Here is a 23,002-nt window from a genome sequence, read left to right on the forward strand (position 1 = left end):
TACTATTGTACCAGTTATTAAAAAAAAAAAAAAAAAAAAAAAAAAAACTTTTTTTTTTTTTTTTTTAACCAGGAATCACAACCTTATGTCTGCCAGTAGGCACTGTGCTGCTGAGCTATATATATCCCCAACCTCCAGCTCTCCTTCAGCAGGATAAGGGCCTGAGACGAAGGTGCCAGGCACCAGATGGCATCTTGCAGTTTCTTTGGATGGTCTCTGGTATTCGCTGTTACATTTGCATCTCTCACACACACTCAGACGTGAGCTTTCCTAATATCCTAGGCGTCTGTCAGACCAACAAAGGTGATAAAAGGCGTCTAAACATCACTTGACTCAAGAGCATTACTTTGGAGACAGAACATTACTTTGCCAAAGTGGAGAAACTTTCAAACGGAGGAAGAAGGAGGTATCATGAAAAAATTTCTGCGTCAAGTTCCTGGTGTTTCCTGCCTCATCACAGGGAAGAGACAGAAGGCTGCAATGCAGGTCTTGTTCTGGCCTCCTGCTCTGACTAGTTGTTAAAGAGTCCTGGATTTGGACTGGAGATAGCTCAGTAGCAAGCGCAAGGGCCTGAGCTCAATCCCCGGTTCTGCCAAAAATAAAAAAAATAAAAAAGTCCTGGATTTCCTTGCAACCTTGGTTGAAGTACTTGCCTGTCTGAGGCACTGCAGAACTTTAATTTCACGTGGATTACTTTCTATAATATTGCTAGCATTATAATCATTTGTTCATTTACTAAATAACCATGTTCTTGTCAGGCATGCTTGTATTTTCCTTACTGTAGATGTTTAGGTTGAGCTATAATGCGTGAGAAAGTCTGTGCCATGAAGCTAAGGGTCAGTTTTCTGCCCTCTGACTATCTAGGTGCTTTCCTTCTGTTGCAAGGTGTTCCGCAGTTGCCCAGACCCAGATTCTTCCTTGGATTTTGTGGTTTTCTCTGTGTGTCATTGCATCTGAATGGAGAGTGGCAGGTCTGTGATCCCATCATCAGGGACAACAAAAGAAAGAATCCTTAGAGTAGGGTAAGGATTCACAAGCAGCTCTGCAAAGCTTAAAGCAAATCTTGCTTCAAATCAGTGATCCAAATAAGCGCTTCCCTGGCAAGCGCAAGGGCCTGAGTTCAATCCCTGGTTCAGCCAAAAAAAAAAAAAAAAAAAAAATCAGTGATCCAACTGCCCAGGTCAAGTCAATATTCTGTAAGGGAGCATGAGCCTAGAAGTATTTGGTTTATAATCTGTCATTTGGGCTCCACTCAAGCAGCTAATGTATTATCTTGGTCCTCCCTCTGGCTCGGTGGCCAAAACATGGGCCAGTCTTGAAACAGTGCAGAAGAGTTTAGGTTTTATAAAGGGTCAGATCTGACTTGCTGGCAGGGATTAGAATCATCTGTATTGGGAAGCTAAGTAGAAAGCCCACAAAGTGCTGCTCAGAGACCCCCAGGCTGACCCTGCCTGATTGCTCTGTGGCGTCTACTGGGTGGTTGTATGGGAAGTGTCAGGCAGACATCAAAGACGGTGATTGTGCAGGATGAAGTGAGCAAAGATGGGAGTGTGATTTTTGCCAGAGTCACAGGGTTTTGTTGCAGGTGAACAAAACCAGCTTTGGCAGGATTTGGGCCTCACTGCATCAGTAGGGAAATCTTTGAAAATATCAGTCAACACTCTCTGGTGCACATTGGGTCTTTTCTGGCCCTCGGGATGGGACTCAGCTGTCTTCCAGGAACTAAGCATTGCACAGTTGATTGTACAATGGCCAGAGCCCTGATGCACCCAGCTTAGTACCTGCAGTCCCGCTTCTTCCCATGCTGTGCAGTGAGCAGGAGGGTGGAGGACAGGCTCCTGAATGATGTGGTTTCTGTGTGGGTGAGACTGGGCTGTGTTGTGTGTTCTTTTTTAACCCAGAAGCACAGCAAGTGTGATAGTCAGTGTCTACAGTGTTCACTAAACGTCTCCTATCTGGGCCAGTTGGATGGTTTCTTGGGCCCTGTCTCTCAGTGGATGGATGCAGTCCCTGACGAGTTCAGTATCAGAATGTGCTCTTAGGTGGCAACTTTGGAGATGGGTTACTAGGGCCTTGGCCTGGAAAAGTGTATTTGTGTCTGTCCTACCTACTTTTCCTTGTTTCTTGCTGCCCTGGTTTGAGTACCTTTTTCTCCATTCCCACCTAGCCATGCCATCCTGAAATTAGAACAAGAAGAACATGTTTTGAAACAGTGAGTCAGCATAAACCGTACTTTTTTTTTTTTTTTTTTTTTTTTTTTTTGTGGAACCAGGGATTGAACTCAGGCCCTTGTAAACCCTATCTTTTAAGGTTTAGTTTGTTGGATGTTTTGTTCCAGTTGTAGAAAAGTGGCTAATGCATCTAATTATACTAAATTTGTTAGAAGTTGAAATATGAGATCTCAAATCAAGTTGTAGTCTCCATTCTGGGCTTGTTGTCATGATGGTAATTTCCATAATTACCAACCACTTTTACCCAATCTTAAAGTCATTAAAGGGCGTTTACAAATTATAAAACTTGCAAAATACTGTTTAACATTGCCTGTGATCAAATCATTATTGGGTCCTTTGCCAACCATCCTAAAACCCCTTTCTCATATTCAGAGCTCTACAATAAATGAATAAACTAACCAGTAAGCTTATAGACTGTAGTGCCAAAAATTAGATGACTTTTTCCCAATATAAATAAGGGAAGTTGAAAGTAATGCTAAAAGGGACAGTTTTTGTGACAGGCTGCCTTTTATTTTTTTTTTTTCCTTGAATTTTTTTATTGGTACATTTTATATATACATAGTGATAGCATTCGTCATGGGGGAATTGTACCTTGCTTCAAACAATACTTTTCAAGCTTTTTTTTTTTTTTTTTTTTTGTGGAACCAGGGGTTGAACTCAGGCCCTTGTGCTTGCCAGGCGAGTGCTTATTCTACTGAGCCACCTCCCTGGCCCCTAAGCATTTTTTTTTAAAGATTTAAAATTTCTGAATTTAGTTCAACTTATAATACCACATTTTCAAGAAAAATGAACCTTTTGCAAAGACATTTAAATAAAATCATACCAAGATGCACAAAAATGAAATTGTCCAAAACTGCTTATAAAGAAAAAAGTCATTAAAGCATATACATAAAAATATTAGCTATGGAAGAACAAAATTAAATAGCATCTTATTCCACATTAGAAAGAAAAAAAAGGACCAAGGGTAGGCTGCCTTTTAAACCCATATTTTTATACCTCTTAAAATAGAACCCTCACATTTGCATATAATTCATGTTTTTTGTTCAGAGAAAAAAATACCTTTGTTCACAGAGTTGCTATCGTTCACTGATGGTTTATAGACAACATTCACAAAGGAACATGCTGAATAAGGTAGGGACTTTGATGACATACCCAGTTCCATCTGGGGCAAATCATTGAATGCAGATATGCATGCATATCAATGGGAGGCACAAAAATATTTCTATGTAGGAAGGAACATGGACTACATGCAATGTAGGATAAAGGGGATAAAGGAAAATAGAAAAATCAGCACTAGCACTAGGGTTTTTCCCTGAGGATGTGTTAGTAGAGACTGAAACCGAGACTTTTACTCTGAGAGACAGCCATATTTGGTTTTATTATTTTTAATGCTTGACTTTATTATTTTAAATATTCATAGTAGATCTTACTAGGGAGCTCAGGCTGAACTTGACACTGTCTTCCTCTAACTTCAGCCTCCCAGAGTGGCATGGTCTAGGTGTGGTCACCAAGCACTACTACAAAGTAGGATCACAGCCCTTGGTTGAAGTAAACATCCATTATTCATTGTAATGTAAATGATGTTGAAGATATTTTTCATTGACAATACGTGGGTCATTTTGAAAGATTTTCTGGGAAACTGGATGCCATAGACAAGAATCTATAAATATGAGATTAGTTCTATGGGTAGCATAATTTTTAAGTGAAATTTTCCCTAGATTGTGGAGGAGATGATCTGTGACTCATAATTTTTTGTACCATAGAGATGCCCTTCTCTTTTCATCATGAACCACTTTGGGGCCATATATTCAGATCTTTTAGTGGTGTGACTTTTCAGAATGTCAGAATGATGACTTAGAGTGAAACACATCACACTCCCTGGACAGCACTCTTCGTTTGAAGCAGTGCACTAGGACAGTGCTCTGAATTTGTCAACACTTTGGTCATTTTGGATGGTGAATTGATTTGGGGCAAAACCATTTTGTTGTTGTTGTAGAATTGGTTAGTGCTCAGCAAACAATCCATTTGAATTCTACAGAAAATTAGGAAAAAATCAAAGGTTAAACCTCAACTGATTGTGGGCATTTGGTTTTAACATTTGGAATTGGGATGCATGAAACGAGATTAACATATCATTACTATGATGAGGAGATGATTTAAGGTCTCTGTTGGATGTTCTAGTGGCCATGGCATTGTAGGGAAGTTCGTATTTCAGGCATCTTACTCCCTTCCTCCACCGCCTCTGGGCTTCTGTTATTTCCATCTGATTTGCATTCTTTGTTATCTATCACATGTATAAAAATGTTACTATTGATTTGTTTCTGCAAATGATAGTTGTTATGGTTGTTGTCTTGTTGTCCCCCCAAAGCCTCATGCAGTCATGGGACGGCTTCTAGAGTTTGTGATAAATTCTTGATCCAATGCTGGCGTTATGAGTGTGAGTGCTCCACCCGCCATGGGGCTGATAATCTGCATAAAGATGTGAGGAGGGGAGAGAGGCTGACTAGCTGCCACAGCTGCTGCTTCTCCCTGGGCTCTTTGCTGTTTTCTCTGCCGTTTGCAGCTCTGCCTTGGAGCCAGCTGAGTATACACTGAAGCCTCCACCAACTTTGAGCAAAATAAACCCTTCCTTCCTTAATTTGGGATGTCAGGTATTTTGTCCCAGCAATGAGAGAAAAGTAACTTAAGATAATAATAAACTACTATTTCTGATAGAATAACAAAAAATACTATTGTACCAGTTATTAAAAAAAAAAAAAACAACTCGGCATTTGTACAAATGTTCATATATAAAGGCAAACAAACATAAATGAATGAGAACATTGTTATTGGTAATTTGGTATTAAATATTTTGTATAAGATTTACTCTCAGTTTTTCATGAGATTTAATGATAATGACTATAAAAATCAGTGCTGTATTCAAAACATTTCAGCATTGGGCAGTGGATAAAAGCATATATGTGATAAGACTCCTTACCTGACTCAAACTCTTCCAGCCTTATTTTTGACCACTCTCATTCTTTGGTGTCCTCTCCTCAGGTGACCTTGTGTGACTTTCCATGAGTAGTGTTCTTGTCGTTTCTTTCCATGTGATTTACATTAGTATTATAGAGGTTGCTCAGGGAAGTAGTTTGGGACTTTTTTGTCTCACTATTCACAGATGCTGATTCTGAATCACACGAAAAGTACATTCTCATCAATTCTATTGGTCATGAGGTTCAAGATTTTTCAACTTCACTTAATAATCAGATCTATAGGAAAGAATCATCACACCATGTATTCTCTGGACTCTGGGAAGAATTCATTGGTCTGTTGATTTTGGCAGACTTGAAAGGAAAGGAGATGAGTGTGAAGTGTGTCAGTTGGTTCTCCCACCTTGCATAAGTCCTACTGTGTTCTTCTACACCTTATTTTTCTTTGATTTGGTTTTGTTTTATATTCATTGTTTCTCTTGAGTCATTTTAGAGATTGTGTTCATTCATCTTTTTGTGTGTGTGTGTGTGTGTGTGTGTGTGTTCATTCATCTTTATACAATATCTTTATATTGTATACCAACAAATATGTGGTCTTGTTTTATTTCTTTCTCACTGATTTCAGTCTTTAATTTCTCCTAATACTGATGGCAACTTGTTTCCTCTGGGGAAAGTTTTTTTCATATCTAAAATTTATTTCCCTATGAAATTGTAAGGCGTTCAAGTTTATCTTTTGCTTTTCAATATGCAATTTATGTAGATAAAATAGAAGACTATGTAATCTAGATTTCCAAATTCATACCTGTTTCCCCTTATATTTTGTTCTGTCCATCCCTCACTGCTGTCCTGCTCATTTAAGCATTTTATTCTCAGATTCCTCAAAGAACAAAAACTGGAGAATCCACTTGACTCAAATTTTTCAATTTCTTTCTTTGTTCTTGCCTCAAAAGAATTAAAAGCATCATAACACACACACACACACACACACACACACACGCACGCATTTATACTTACATAGTTTGTAATAGAGAAATCTTGAGAATAGCCCAGATGTCCATAGACTAGTGAATGGATAGGGTGTGAACTTTTTATACAATGGAATATTACTTTGCCATAAAGAAGGATAAGCTTGAAACATATCTAGCTAAATAGGTGGACATTGACATCGCATTCTAAAGTAAAATAAATTGGACACACATGAAAATATCAAATAGTTTCTCTGGTATGAAAAACCAAAAGTATATAAGAAACAAAATGTGTATACCCATTTAATGTTCAGTTGATTTCTTTCTAATAAACCAGATTCACATTTGAAAATGCTACCTATAAAATACAGAAAAGAATGAGACCATGTGTGGTGTCACATGCTTGTAATCCCAGTTCTGGTTGACTGAAAACAGGAGGATAACTATGAGTCCAAACTGCATAGTGAGAGCCTTTACCAAATATATTAAAAAAAAAAAGTCTTCATTCCATGAATAATCATATTTGAAGACATACAACCTATGGTTCCTCAAAAGTAGTTGTTAGATATTTTTCTGCATTTTTTTGAGGGGAATGGTGATTTGCAGGCTGCCTCTATGAGCTCTGCTTTAGAAACAGTACACAAATTCAGTCTCTGAAGCTGCCAGAAGACCACTGCTACTAATCTCTATCAGAGAGAAGCAGCCTAACATCACAGTTGTATGTGAAACTGACTACACGTGGATGTACGAACAAAGACATGGAATTTATATCTGAAGCAACAACCAGAACGAGCTTTTACAATTGTAAAAGCTTGTAAATTCAGCTTTTACAAGAGAAGTTCATGTTCTCAGGGTATGAGAGTCAACATTCTTTCAGGAAATATGTATGTGATTATTTAGGAGGCAGTGACCATGGAGGATGTAACAGTGACCTTCACCAACGAAGAGTGGGCTCTGCTGAATCCAGCCCAGAAGAGGCTCTATGGAGATGTGATGTGGGAAACATTTAGGACTATAAGTGCTATAGGTAAGAATGACAGGATTTTCTTATATATACAGTGAAAGAGCATTGGTTCTTGCTGATGGTCAAATTCATTGAATAGACTGTAAAAATATTTTGAACACTATGTCAATCCTGTTTACATTATTCTATGAATGTAACTGCTAACTGCTAATTTTTATATTGATACAGTGACTTTTTGTATTTCTATGGCTACAATACAGGAAGGACTTGGGACAGTCAGCAAATGGAAGAAGAATACAAAAATTACTTGAGAAATCTAAGGTAATTTCCATTCATAAGGAAAAACAGGGTCAGAATGCACCTGCCTGGCAAGCTCAAGGTCCTGAGTTTGATCCCTGGTCCAAAAAAAGTAAAACAGTAATTTTCAGGAGTCCATGTCTAAGCAGAAATATTATAAGGAGACTCTACAAATCAGGCCATGTTCAAATTTATTTCATCTCACAGAAAAATTTGATAACTGAGTACAGAAGTATTCCAATGTAGGAAACTAAGCTTTTAGTGACATTGTGCCACAAGAGACATTGTCTCATACACTGGTATAAAAAATTCTTTCATGATCAACATCATGTAAATCTATGAAGTTGCATTTAGGTATTGTGTGTAAGCATAAAGGAAAAGAATAAATCTTGAACTTTGGCAGGAACTCACCTTCAAGTTATTTTTTCTGTATTCATATGAAATGAGATATATGTTATCTAAAAAACTGTTTAGGGCTGGTGAGATGGCTCAGTGGTCTAAAGCACCTACTTAGAACAAGCTAGGCTAAGCAACGCACAGGGACCGAGGTTCAATCCCCCAGCACCACATGCCAGCCAGCCCCGCCCCCTGGTGGGCTGAGCTGGCCACACACACACACACACACACACACACACACACACACATATACACACACACAAAATAAATAAATAAATAAATATTAAAAAAAACAAAACTGTTTACTTCGAAGCAACATTCTAAATGCCCATGAATGCTAGTGAAATAATAGATGCTTGAAAAATTCTCCATAGAATTGTGTATATTCATGTTTTAAAGTTCTTAGAATGCACCCTCAAAAATTACTGGTAAGAATATAAAGCAGAACTATTTTTATATTCAATAGAGACTTGTCTCAAGAACAAAAATAAAAGTTTGCATCTGATACAGGCAGAATTCCCTATGTATATTCTGAAAGCATTTAAAAGTATCATATCTTAGTAATACATATGTACTTATGCCCAAAGCAGGGTTTGCCTGAGTTTTCACAGTAGCTAAGTTATGGAAATAATTCACAATACCTAAGCTGTGGAAAGAGCCTAGTTGTCAACCATTATTTGCATGGAAAAAGAGAATGTGGGACAGACTCAGCATGGTGGAGCCTTCTTATAATCCCAGCACTCTGGTGAGCTAAGCCAGGTGAATGACACCATGAAGTTCAACCTGATGAAATGGATGATCAATGAGAAACTCTCTCAAAACATAAAACAAAGTTCTACAAATGTATTTTATTTTTCAGACCTTTGTTTCTCAGCACTGAAAAACAACAACAGCAACAAAAATGTGCTGTATGTATTCAGCCAAAAAAAAAAAAAAAAAAAGAATACCGTATCTTCTTATAAAAAAAAAGGAAAAAAGATGGGACTTTACCTCATAATTTTAAATGAAATAAGTCAAACACAGAAAATAAATTATCAAGAGTTTCATTTTATATGAGACCTAAGATGTACATTAAGGTACAAAATTACAAAGTGATAGAGGAAGAGAGCTATGGAGTAAAGTTGTCAAAAATGATTAATATGTGATACACATATTAGTGTATCATTGATTTGAATGAAATGTCGCCTTATGCATTGCTGACATATACCAATTTAAAATTCTCAAATATATACCATCCTTTGTAAAATGGATATTTGGAGGTATCTTCCAGGGCATTCAGCATATTCATTCTGAAAATTTCTTAGCAATCATCAAACCAGAACTAATGGTAAATTATTGATACAGAGACATTTAATTGTGATTGATACTTTATTTCTTTATAGCAATGAAGAGGTAGCAAAATGCTGTCGATATACAACTTTCAATCAACATGAAAACATATTGCTTCAGACTCCAGATGCTAATATGGACATGAAGCGAGCTGCTTTAAAGCTACCTGGAAGTCTTATTTATAGAGAACTTCTGATTGGGCATTTATCACTAAATGTACCCATTGTACATCATCCTGGAGAGAAGCCACATGAGTATTTGGGATTTGATGACAAGCTGAGTAAATGCAATGAACACGGCAAAACCTGCAGTGCCTTTCAGTCCTTTCAGAAGCAGGCAAAGATAAAGCCTGGAGAGAAATCCTGTCAATATCGGCAATGTCAGAAAGCCTACTCTGAACTTAGTGAAAGAACTCACCCAGGAGAGAAGACCATTTTTCGTCAGAAAAGTGTGAAATCCTCCATCACCCCCAGTGGTTTACAAATCCATGACATAGTTCACACTGAGAAGAAACCATATGTATGCAAGCAATATGGAAATACCTTCAATACTCAAAGTTGTAAAATTCTTGAAAGGATTCAGATAGAGGAAAAACCCTCTGTATTTAAACAGTGTGGAAAAGCATTTCATACACACAGTTGCTCCCAAAGACATGAAAGTAGTCACACTGGCATGAAACCATATGTATGTAAGCAGTTTGGGAAATCACTCAGCAGATACATTCACTGTCAAAGCTATGAAAGTACTCACAAAGGGGAGAAACCTTATGTATGTAAATACTGTGGGAAAGGTTTCACCAGACGCAGTTATTGTCAAGTACATGAAAGAAATCACACTGGGGAGAAACCCTATGTGTGTAAGCAATGTGGAAAAGCATTCACTACTAGGAGTTATTCTATTATTCATGAAAAAATTCACACTGGGGAGAAACCTTACATGTGCAAGCAATGTGGGAAGGCATTCAGTACTCACCGGTCTTGCCAAATACATGAAAGAACTCACACTGGAGAGAAACCTTACATGTGCAAGCAATGTGGGAAGGCATTCAGTACACACCAATCTTTTCGGGTCCATGAAAGAACACATACTGGGGAGAAACCTTATGTGTGCAAGCAATGTGGGAAAGCATTTACTGCAAAGAATTCTTACAATATACATGAAAAAACTCACACAGGAGAAAAGCCTTATGTGTGCAAGCAATGTGGGAAGGCTTTCATCACACACCAATCTTGTCAAATACATGAAAGAAGTCACACTGGGGAGAAGCCTTATGTATGCAAGCAGTGTGGGAAATCATTTACTACACACCAATCTTGTCAAAGACATGAAACATGTCATACTGGGGAGAAACCTTATGTGTGCAAACAATGTGGGAAGGCATTCACTACTAAGAGTTCCTACAACATACATGAAAGAACTCACACAGGGGAGAAACCATATGTGTGCAAGCAATGTGGGAAGGCATTCACTACACACCAATCTTGTCTAATACATGAAAGAACTCACACAGGAGAGAAACCTTATTTGTGCAAACAGTGTGGGAAGGCATTCACTGCAAAGAATTCTTGTAACATACATGAAAGAACTCACACAGGGGAGAAACCTTATGCATGCAAACAATGTGGGAAGGCATTCAGTACACACCAGTTATGTCAAAGACATGAAATAACTCACTCTGGTGAGAAACCTTATGTGTGCAAGGAATGTGGAAAAGCATTCAGTATAAGGAGTAATTATAAAAGACATGAAAGAACTCACACTGGGGAAAAACCTTATGCATGCAAGCAATGTGGGAAGGCATTCACTACACACCAGTTTTGTCAAATACATGAAAGATCACACAGTGGCGAGAAACCTTACGTGTGCAAGCAATGTGGAAAGGCATTCACTACACATCAATCTTGTCAAAGACACCAAACAAGTCACAGGGGAAAAACTGTATGTGTGCAAGCAGTGTGGGAAGATATTCACTACAAAGAACTCTTAGAACATACATGAACACGATCTCACGGGGAAAACCATATGTATGTGAGCCATTGGAACAAAGACTTTCTAGTAGGTCCTCATATACAAAGATCCCACACTGTTGATGACCCATATGTATATAAACAAAGCATTTTTTATTTAAAAAAATTCAATGAATACTTTTTTAAAATCAACTACCAAAAAACGTTAGAGTTGTGAGTGGTCCTAAATATGAAGGCATTTTTTAAAAAAATTGTGGAAATTCCTTATGCAATGGAGCCCTGTATACATAGAAATGGAAACTCTGATGTCAGTATTTCTTACGGGTTTTCCAGAAAATACACTGCGAGATGTAAATATCCTAGTATATATTCTTTATGTGTTTTTTAGTGAATCACTTGTAAGTAACTGGAGTATGTATCTGTAGTCTTTACTAGAAACTATTAATATATTTTTATGTAAGCCATTGTCTTTTAACATAATATATAGTATCTTCTAATAAAAAAAGGGAATTGAAATTTCTCACTTCCAAGTAAAGTTAGTATTACTTAGTTTTGTTTTTACTATAAGGAGATATGGGTTGCTAAAAATATATGTTTTATGGTTTTTAATTGAGATTTCCCATTTGCTTTTATTGCAATTTTCTTGGTGTGTACACTTTACAATCTGTATACAAAAAGATAATTTTGAACATGATGTTGTATATGTAGATGTATGCATATTTAGAGATATGACAACAAGTTCATTTTTTTATACAGAACTTGTAAATTGACAAGTTTTTTTTTTTTTTTACTTTCTAACTAGATACCTGCATATAGCCCAACGTGATTATATAAAGCATGTAATTTGATATATTTTACTTTCATGTTGAAGACAATGCTATGATTTACATGCAATTTTGTTTTAACATCAACATTGTAGTTCATGTTTATATTATTATGGCTTTTGATTTGGTGGTGGGTTTTACCACAATTTATACCAAAAATTAAACTACAGAGTTGTGAGATTCTGATTGTGAGACATCAGTTGGACCAGGCCTTATTTAATAAAGTGTATCAGGAGTTGTAGTACTGTATCAGTCAGTGCTTAGTAGAGAAACAGTTTCAGTGTGAGATACACAAGTATGTATGAGTTTATAAGATCGGCTTACAATCACTGTGCACACACAGTGATATAGGAGAGTGCAAAAGGTGCCTTTGCTCTGGATAGCAAAAAAATCCAGTTCAAGATCTGGAGCCCAATGTAGTATCCAATGTGAGTCTGTGTCTGCAGACCAAATAGCCTGTGCCAGAAGACGAAATGGTCTGACTTCGAGGCTGAAGAGTTTTACTAGCAACCAGGAGATGCCTTCCAATGTGACAGTAAACACTGAAGCTCCTCCACTGAAATATAAGTAAGCCTTCTGGCCACAATCCTTTGTAAGGTAGGTCTTCCACATCCATAATTCACTGGGCAACATTAGTTGAGCATAACTGTCACCACCCCCTGACAACTTCAATTTCACAACTATACACACTACTTTAAACCATATTCTCCAAATCCAAAGATAACTAATCATGGGGCCATATCTCTTATTTAGAACTACTTATAAGACTCATTCTGTATTCCTTGGCTTGCAGGAAGCAACTCCACAGACCTTGTGCTTTTCCTGATGTGATGACCCCACCTTCATTTTTGAAGGCTGTGGCCCATTTTATGTTCCTCCTGTGTTGGGTTGTTACAGTTTCCCTTTGACTTTAATAACAGCATGGCAATACTAGAAGACACGAAGGGAACTCCTGAACTGCAGATATATTTTTTCTTCCATTGTGGAGTAATAATATACTTTTTCTTATATATAACACTCACCTCTCTTAAATGCGATGACTCTTTAGTTTCTTCAAAGTTGTAAGGAGACCAGAATGACAAAGAGAAAGTCTTCAAACATGCACGCATGCACACACGCACTCACACTGGAACTAAGACTAAGACTTCTTTCTAGACTGGAAAAAACATGAGATTCTGAGAACAGGGCACACATTTTTGTCAATATATATCACTGGGTAACACTGAGTAATTCATTCCTGGGCCCATGAATTCTGGGTGTGGGAAACACTACCATATAGTCAATGCTGGCTGAAAGCATAAACAGCCTTTTGAAGAACTTTGTTCCTGGCCTGCAAGCTATTGTTACCTAACTGGTGCTGCAGCTGTGACTTAAAAAGATCATTCCAATTTTGTGTTAATCCAGCTTCTATTTATGGTGAGGAACATGGCAAGATCATTGCGATGCACGAGCAGTGACATCATCACACTATTTGGGCATCCAATGTATTGCCTGAGGTCAGAGTCAATTCTGTGTAGAGTTCCACAATGGCAGATAAGGCATGATGTAAAAACATGGATAGATGTTTTGCCAGAAGTATGACATGTAGGAAAGATCAGTTCATATATATAAAAATTATCTCCATCAATAATGACAAAGCACGCCTCTTGCATGGTGGAAGCAGTCCAATATAATCTAAATTCCACCATGCTGAAGGCTGACCACCCAGGAAATATTTCCATATTAGGGAAAAATGTTGGTCTGTGCTGCTGCCATAGTGAACATACAGCAGTAGTGGTAGCCAGTTTTCGTTAGTGGTATTCTGTGTCGCTGAGTATGCCTAACTGCCATTCATGGCAACCTGCTGAGTCCATTCATAAGCCCATTGGGCAATGAAAAGTCAGTGTTAAGTGAAAAGTTTATTATTACAGAATGGGTCAGCTTATCCAGTTGGTTGTTAAAGTCCTCTTTGGCTGAGATCATATTTGGTGAGCCTTTCTAGAGAATACAAATGTATTTACATCCGACTACACAGAGAATTCTGTTCATATCTTTTACCCACAAATATCTCTGTCAGTTTTGCACTTAGTTCCTCCACATTTCTGAAACCCAAGTAGACTATTGGCTACAGCCCTTGAGTCAGTGTACAGCTGCATATCTGGCCATTTTCCTACAAAACAAAATATATTATGAGTGCCCTACCCAAAGTTGGTCCACTTTGAAGAATTCCTTTCACCAGTGTTAAACAGGGATGTCCTGGAAAGAGCTTGTAATGCTTCGGCATTTGTAGGTGGTGCTTGTATAATATGGACGGGCATCTATAAAGTGATTTTTTTCGTAACAACTGAATTTATGGTACAAACCATGAGATGTGTGTTTGAAAAAGAGGGTGATATAGTAGGTATGGGATCCATGGGCATCTGAGGAATTTTCTCAAGTAATTTCTACCCTCTGGACCTGCTCTATCTCAATCATATATACAGTTTCCATTTAGTAATAGATTGTTATTGTGCAAGAACAACTTATGACTTGGTGGATGAGATAATACTGAGCTGAAGGGTATGGAGACCGCTTCCTCTGGCAAAACGATCTGAGAGTCTAGAATTGCAAGACTCAGCCCCATCAGGATCCACCTAAACATTTCCATCCCAGTTTATTGGATCCTATTCTGTTCCAATTAGAGCCTTACCTTTACTTCAGATACCCTTTGAAGCTGAATTCCTTCCTTTTTATAAGTGGCATACTAGAGCAATCAATTGGACCTACATTGTATTGTTTTAAACAGTTCACAACAAGGTCTATTAGTGTACCCCACTGTACTAGAAAGACACACCACAGCATCTTTAGATATCATCAAATTATCCAAATCCAGGAATCTTGAAAGCCATTAAACAATTTCATCTTTGCAATTGTGTTTCTCTAGAGCTACTCACGGTATTAAAGTCTGTATCAGTGAGTACTTACTAGACAGAAAAATTTAATAGAAAGTACACAAATACATTTAAAAGATTGACATACAGTGACCACTCACAGTCAAAGGTGGAAGAGTGCAAAAAGTCTGTCCAGGAGCTGGAGATCTGATTCATCCAGTTGAATGCCTGGAGCTCACGGTAGTGTCTATCACAGTTGCTATCAGGAGGCTGAATGGTGTGTGATTGAAGTCTGAATGGTCTGTGCTGAAGGATAAAGTGTCTGCGCTGGAAGCCAGGAGACAGCATCTAAGGCAAAGGTGAAAACTGACTTTCCATGGAAGAAAAGCAAATTTTCCTTTTCTTCCCTCTTTTATCCTTTTCTTACAGCAATCCTCCTTATTATGGGTCTTCTACACAGAACTATTCTTTTCCAACTTAGGCATTCTTGCTTGAATTGGCACACTCAGTTAATGATCTCAAGTAATTGCTTCAAAAAGTACAATGATGAAGATTTATCACTGACAACATGGACAGAGGAATTTGGTCAATAGTGGTTTTGTCAGTTGTTTGTTTGTTTTTAGGAGAATGATTGTTATTGTATATCATGAGGCAAATGCCTTTATCCTATTCCATGATGCTAGCCATGTCATTGTCTTTGGGAATTAATTATTTTTTAACCTAAGAAAGTGAAATAGGGGGCCGGGGAGATGGCTCAGTGGAATAAGCGCTTCCCTGGCAAGCGCAAGGGCCTGAGTTCAATCCCGGTTCCGCCAAAAAAAAAAAAAAAGAAAGAAAGTGAAATAAATCTTTCCTTGGGAAGGTGGAGCCTGGGTAGTGTCGCCATAATTCTGCGGAGAGGACTGTTGGTATTGGTGAAGTCAAAGTTAGGACTGGAGGCACTTTGCTGTCTTCAGTCAAATTGAGGGTATAACAATGCAGAACAATAAGATGTTTAACTTGGAGAAGCAGAACCAGACTCCAAGGAAACATCGTCAGTATCACCACCACCACCAGCAGCAGCAACAGCCGCAGCAGCAGCCACCATCACCACCTCCACCAGTACCTGCAAATGGGCAACAGGCCCAGAGCCAAAATGAATGTTTGACTATTGACCTGAAGAAGTTTAAGAAACCAGGAGAGAAGATATTTACCCAACATAGCTGCCTCTTTGTGGGCAATCTTCCCTCTGATGTCACTGAGGAAATGAAGAAACTATTTGAGAAATATGAGAAAGCAGAAGTTTTCATTCATAAAGATAAAGGCTTTGGCTTTATCTGCTTGGAAACATGAACTCTTGCAGAGATCGCCAAAGTGGAGCTGGGTAGTATGCCTCTCTGTAGAAAACAACTGCATGTGTGCTCTGCCTGCCATAGTGCATCCCTTACAGTCTGAAACTTTTCTCAGTACGTGTTCAACAACTACTGGAAGTAGCCTTTTATGTGTTTGGCCAGGTGGAAAGGGCTGCTGTCATTGTGGATGATCGAGGAAGACTCTCAGGAAAAGGCATGTTGAGTTCTCAGGGAAGCCAGCTGCATGGAAAGCTCTGGACAGATGCAGTTAAGGGCTTTCCTACTAACCACATTTCCTCAGCCCATGACTATGGAGCCTATGGACCAGTTAGATGATGAAGAAGGACTTCCAGAAAAGCTTGTTATAAAGAACCAGTAATTTCATAAGGAGCAAGAGCTAGATTTGCACAGCCTGGCTCCTTTGAATATGAATGTGTCATGCGCTGGAAGGTACTGAGATGGAGAAGCAGCAGCAGGATCAAGTGGATGGCAACATCGAGGAAGCCTGTGAGAAGCTGGAGATGGAGAATGCTTGCCACGAGCACCAGGTTATGTGATGAGGCAGGATTTGATGAGATGCCAAGAAGAACTTCAGAGAATGGAAGAGCTGCATAACCAAGACGTCCAAAAAATGAAAGCAGCTGGAGCTCAGGAAGGAAGAAGAGCATAGGCACCGTGAAGAGGAAATGTGGACGCAACCAGAAGAGATGATGAAGTGACAGCAGGAAGGATTCAAAGGAACCTTTCCAGATGCATGAGAACAAGAAATACGGATGGGTCAAATGGCTATGGGAGGTGTTATAAACAACAAAGGCACCATACCCCCTCCTGCTGTGGTGCCAGCTGATACCCCAGCTTCTCCAGGAGCGCCACATGATGCCCGATGGAACCTTGGGATTGAGGCCACCAACAAGTGAACACTTTGGCCAGGCTGCTAGGATGGAAGGAATTGGGCCAATTGGTGAAACCCCTCCTGCTTTTAACCGTGCAACTCCTGGAGCTGAATTTGCTCCCAACAAATATCACCAATACTAATAAAGTTGCAGTGTCTGTTTTCCTGAAACCCTTAAAAGAAGGAACCCTTTTGGACTAGCCAGAATTCTACCTTAAAAAGTGTTAGGGATTTCTCCCAATAGTTAGGTCTTCCCTGCCTGTACTACCCTAAAGGAGTATGCTGGGGGCAGAGGGTAAGGGAAGGGTGATATTTAACAAATTCTGTGTGGTTTGTTTGATCAGTTCTGTGTGATACGTTCCTGAGATTTCAAATATAGTGAATTGTTGAAGGTTGGGGGGACAGCTAAATGTTTTGTAAAATGTATTTTACAGTGTTCTTACTCTAATGCCATAGTGGTTATACTGCTATCTCCCTAAGGTAAAATGATAAATAAGTGGGAAATTAATTAAATATTCAGAATGCAATGCACATTGTGTACTTGCTATACCTTAATCATGCTTTGACATGTAAATTAGTTCTAAGTTGTGTATTTTCATCTAAAATTGTGTCTACTGTATAAAATATTTGAGATAATTTATCAATTTAATACTCTGCAGAATTCAGTGTCAGATGTTTATACCATAGAACATGTGGCTAAGTTCCCTGCAACTCATTTCTACTTCTTACCACCACAAGCAAGCGATCTCTACTTCATATTACTATCACTATTCAAACCAGTGTTGAAATATTTACAATACAAGCTTTTTATTATTAAGTTTACTGGTAAAATTTTTTATTAATTTTATTGAGACAGAAATAACAATGAGACAGTTTCAAAACAGGTTAGTAGGACAGTTACAATAATTAATAACATTGCATATTGTTGTCTTCATAGTAGTTATTCAGAGTACAAGATGCAGACATGATATCTTGTCTAAACATTTTTAGTATAAATCTTTCTTCTCATTGAACTAAGACAAAGTAGCTGTATATCCTATTTTGTATATACAGACATATGTTTTTTTTCACTACAGAATGGACCTTCATTTATATCCCCCTGTGGAAGGAAGCTTTTTTCTTTTTTTGGTATGGTACCAGGGATTGAACTCAGGACCTTGTGCTTGCCAGGCAAGTTCTTATTCTGTTGAGCTATCTCCCCAGCCCCAACCGGTAAAATTTAGAAACACATGATCTCTAGGGTGTGTTTGATGTTCCTCTAGTACTGATTGCATTACTTTAATTTTTCTAATTGGTTTTTCTTCCTTGTATGCCAAGACTGAGTTTATTGGAGTGTCATAAACAATATGATAAGGAGAGAGCTGAAGAAGCAGGGGCTAGGCAAAATTTACAGAAATTTCTTATTGTCTATACATTGAAGAGGTAGGATGTTACTCACACTCAATACCCAAAAGCCAGCTACAATTGGAAGACATCTCTGAGAAGTAGTTATTACCTAAGGTTTCTTGATATTACAAGTAATAATATAAAGCAAATAATTTTAAAGAATCATTGCAGAAATCAAACTGAAGAAATAGAAAATGAGATAACTTGGACGCAACATGCAACCTCAGACTACCAACTTACTAAAGGAGAACACAAGGAGAAATGAGGTGGAACAATTCAATAGCCACTCACCTGGAATCTCTAAAGTGGTAACATTAAAAATAATAGAGCAAACAAAGGAGATTCAAGAAAATAAATTGAAGTAATTTGTTACTTAACTTTAGAATTGATGACCATAATAAAGAACATGATTGGTGAATCTATAAAAGATATCAATTTAAAAAAATACAACACAGGACCTTAGTAAAATGATAGATACCATGAATGCCCAGCATAGGAAGACAATGGAATCAATAGAGTTTTTAATGCACTGGTATCTATTTGAATCTATTTCATTGATTCCATAAAATAGATATCCAGGATATTAAAGCTGTACTGAAATCATATACAATATAACAAAATGAGGGCAGAAAATCAGATCTAGAAGACAGGATTGATGTTAACAATCATAAAAAAGAAAGATTTCTTTAAAATAGTGTGGTACCAAAAACAACAGTTCAATGGCTGCAAGATGTCGCCAAGAAAAATAACAAGATGGATTGAGTCAATGAAAATGCAGGAGTCAGCACAATAAACATTCAAAAAACCTATTTGGGCAAGTGATGGCAGAAAATTTCCCAAGCATAGAAAAACAATTTGACACACATAAATGATGCATATAGAACTGCAGTCAGTCATGACCAAAATAAATCTACATCAAAGAACATAATAAAGATTCCAGAGACAGACATGGTGGTGCCTGCCTTTAATGATAGTACTCAGAAGACTGAGGAACAAAGAATTACTGTTAATTCCATGCCAGACTTGGATATAAAGGGTGTTTAAGGCCAGCCCAAAGTGCACAGTGAAACCCTGTCTCAAAAAGATGAAAGAAAAAAAAAAAGAGTCCATATATTCACATGAGCAGAATATTAAAAACTGTTAGAGAAGAGAAACAAATTTATAAATGGAAACCCATAAGAATCACAGAACATTTCTCAAAACAAACCCTTAGTTGGAACTACCAGTAAAGTATTTCAAGTCTTGAACACAAACTCCTACACAGACAGATGAATCCCATAGAAATACCTTTCAAAATCAATGGAGAAATAAGACAACAGTACAAAATATCTGAAGGTTATATCAGAAAGAGATAAAGAAAAAGACTACACTTCACTGAACACCAGTGGAAAGAATCCATCAGGTAAAGCAAACAGACAGGGGAAGAGAGGGAATTGAAACAGCAAAATAATATGGCAAGGGCAAGTTCATACATATGGTTTATTGTGTTATAACCACAAATGTAAATGCTTTCAATTACCAATCAAAAAGGACAGAGAGAATAGAGAAAGAAAAAAGATGCATGAGTATGCTCCGTGAAGAATAACATTTAACTAAAGAAAAAAATTCACAGATTGAAAGTCAAAGGATGGAAAAAGAAAAAACCAGAAAAAAAAAAAAAAAAACAAAAAAAAACAGTGGTACAATTCCATTGGCAGACAATGTAAAGTTGAAACAATGTCTGATCAAGAGAGACAAAGAAGATAACTAAATACTTGTTAAAGAAAAATTCAAAGAGGAAGACACAAGAATCATACATATATGTGCACCAAATATATTGGACCTAACTATATAAAACAAATATTTAGAACGATGAAAAATGAAATCGGCACTAACATAATTGTAATGGGGGACTTTAGCTTCCTCTTTCTAATTTTATGCCAATACAACATACCGAAACTTAAGGGTTTCTATGAAAGCAGTCCTATGAAGGAAAATTATATCCATGAATTCCCACATCAGGAAAACTGAGGGAGCTCAAATAGCCTAATATTGAAACTCAAATTTCCAGAAAATAACTCAAGCCAAAATCTTGTATGAGGGAGGAAATGACAAAGATCACAGCAAAAAATAGTCAGCTCATAAATCAACATAAGGAATCAAAGAAATGACTCTGAAAGATGAAATAAAATTGTACCCTTTGGAATTTTATAAAGAAAATGAAAAGTTTTTAACTAAGATGGAAAACAGGACAAATAGATTCCTGGGTGCATCTGAATTGCCATGTTTAATCAAGACACAAAACTTCTAAACAACCCAATATCAGTAAGTTAAAGAACTAATTTAAAATTACCACCACCATCAAAAAAGAAAAAAAAACCAGCAAAACTAGATCCCAACAGATGAACCAATGAATTCTACAAAAACTTTAGAGAACATTCATTATGTGTATGTGTAAGAGATGAATTTCTTCAGTTTATGCTGTGGGTATATCAATACGAAAAATAGCAATAACATGCAATGATTGAAATAAATGAGGCCAGTGAGATAGCTCAGCGAACTAAGTGCCTGCTTAGGCAAGCAAAGGGACCAGGGTTTGATCCCCATCACCACATGCTGCACCAGGCCTGCCCCCTGGCACGCTGAACCAGCCACAGAGACCCAGGTGTGGTGGCACATGCCTGTACTCCCAGCACTGGGGACGCTGAAAACAGGAGGATCACTGTGCATTCCAGCTGCTTAGTGAGGCCCTGTACCAAATATATAAATTTTTTAAAAAGAAATGAATGAAAATATTAAAACATACTGCAGCAATAATAATGTGAGAAGAAAGAAATTGGAAACAGGCAAACATTAGGGATTGTTAAGTGTTTGCAACTTACATCAATAAAAACAAAAGTGAAAGAAGGGAGAAAATAAAAAAAAGAGGAGACATGCCAGGAGGAAATGAAAGTAATGGGAATGAAAATGATTATGTTTGTTGTTTGCAGGTACAAACATGACAAAATAAAATCAGTAACCTGTGCCAGCATTGTGGACTCATGATCATTTTAAATTAAATAAAATTCTCACAGTTGCATTGAACAGGCATGAGATATGTTGGCACAACCATTAGTAAGCTCAGTATTTTCACTGAATATGTATCTAAATATATTTCATTTCTAAAATTCATATGTTGTAAGTGTATTCTTTTGTTTATGTTAATAAGTATGCTTCAAATTTGATTTTCATTTAAACTTCTGGTATGGTGAAATGTAGGGCTTTAACCAACATCAACACCATTAGATTACTTTCTAGTTATTTTGTATGAAATGATTTGAGAGAAAAGATTATGAGAGTTATTTCTTTTAGGATTTGCGTGCTTTTAAAATTTTTATTTAACTTTAGTAAAAAAGAATCATGGTCTACAAACTTTTCTTTTTAATTATGTAAATACAATGACCAGATCATCTTCAGTATCAAATACTGTTTATTAAATCACTGAACACACTCACAATTTTAATAATAAAATTGGAAATTTAATTTCTCTTTATTTGCAATAGTTTAAATCCAATCATCAGGAGAATAGATGTGCCCAATATATTAGAAATTGTGTGAAGGTAAATGCTAATAGAAAAGTAATTTCCTATGCAATATTTCATATATTGCTATCATATATTTAATTATAATTAAAGTTTGGTAGAAAAAAGTCTTCCCCATTATATTTTAAAGGTCTCAGTAATTTAGCAGTATGTAAATTAGGCCTCACTGGAATATAATCCCATCGATGGACTAAGGATTTATTGTGATTTTCTTAAAATATTTATGACACACCTTTTGTGAGGCAGTAAAGGCAAATGAAGTAGGATAAACATTGCAATGATTTTGGAAGGACTATAGCATCCACAAAGCCATAAAAAATATTAACTTTGCTTACTGTGTGGTTTTGACTGTCACGTGAATGTGGTTTAGAAGAGTCTTTGCCCTCAGTTTGTTCATGAAGTTAATGGACTTGAGAAGATAGGTAAGGAGTTTAAAAATTATGAAGTTAGATGATACAATTTAGATGTACATAATGATCACATCCATCATAGGGAATTTTATACCTGTGTATATCTTAGTTTCTTTCTCTCCACTACCCCTCCTTTCAACCCCTGTTCCTATTTACAGTGCTTTTGTTTCAATTTAATCCATTTTTCTTTTATTCTTTTTCCTTTCTTTCCTCTTGCCCTGTGCCCCTTTCCCTTTGAAGCATTTCTTTCTGCTGGGGGACTGCCCCTTAGCTCAGTTCTTTAAGTGGCTGCTCCAACAAAGCAGGTGGCTGGTTCGATCCCCACAACTCAAGCCAGCCAAACCTGCCCTGAAGGCATTCAGAGAAAAAAAAAAATCCTTCTGAAGGGGGCCGGTCTATTAGCTCAGTTGTTTAAGTGCCTGCTTAAACAAAGCAGTCAGGCTCAAGATGCTCTGGTTTGAACCCAGTTTCTCACAGGAAACCAGAAATGCCCTCAAGGCATCTTCAGGCCTCAAAAAAAAAAAATCCTTCTGCTATTTAGGGGCTGGAGAGATGGCTCAGTAGGTAAGTGATTGCCTGGCAAGTGCAAGAGCCTGAGTTCAATCCCCAGTTCTGCAAAACAAACAAAC

General features: G+C 37.4%; 1 protein-coding gene across 1 annotated transcript in view; it reads left to right on the top strand.

The window, feature by feature from the left end:
- Positions 1-11,237, top strand: part of LOC105740865 (zinc finger protein 709-like) — a 31,381-nt gene extending 20,144 nt beyond the window's left edge. The window contains 4 exon segments of the mRNA XM_012512670.2: positions 7,069-7,195; positions 7,393-7,453; positions 9,208-11,079; positions 11,081-11,237. Of these exon segments, the coding sequence (XP_012368124.2) occupies positions 7,069-7,195; positions 7,393-7,453; positions 9,208-11,079; positions 11,081-11,141 (2,121 nt within the window). The 3' untranslated portion in view covers positions 11,142-11,237.
- The last annotated feature ends 11,765 nt before the right edge of the window (positions 11,238-23,002 follow it).

Source organism: Octodon degus, unplaced genomic scaffold, assembly GCF_000260255.1.
Source record: "Octodon degus isolate 3935 unplaced genomic scaffold, OctDeg1.0 scaffold00255, whole genome shotgun sequence".
Taxonomy (NCBI): domain Eukaryota; kingdom Metazoa; phylum Chordata; class Mammalia; order Rodentia; family Octodontidae; genus Octodon; species Octodon degus.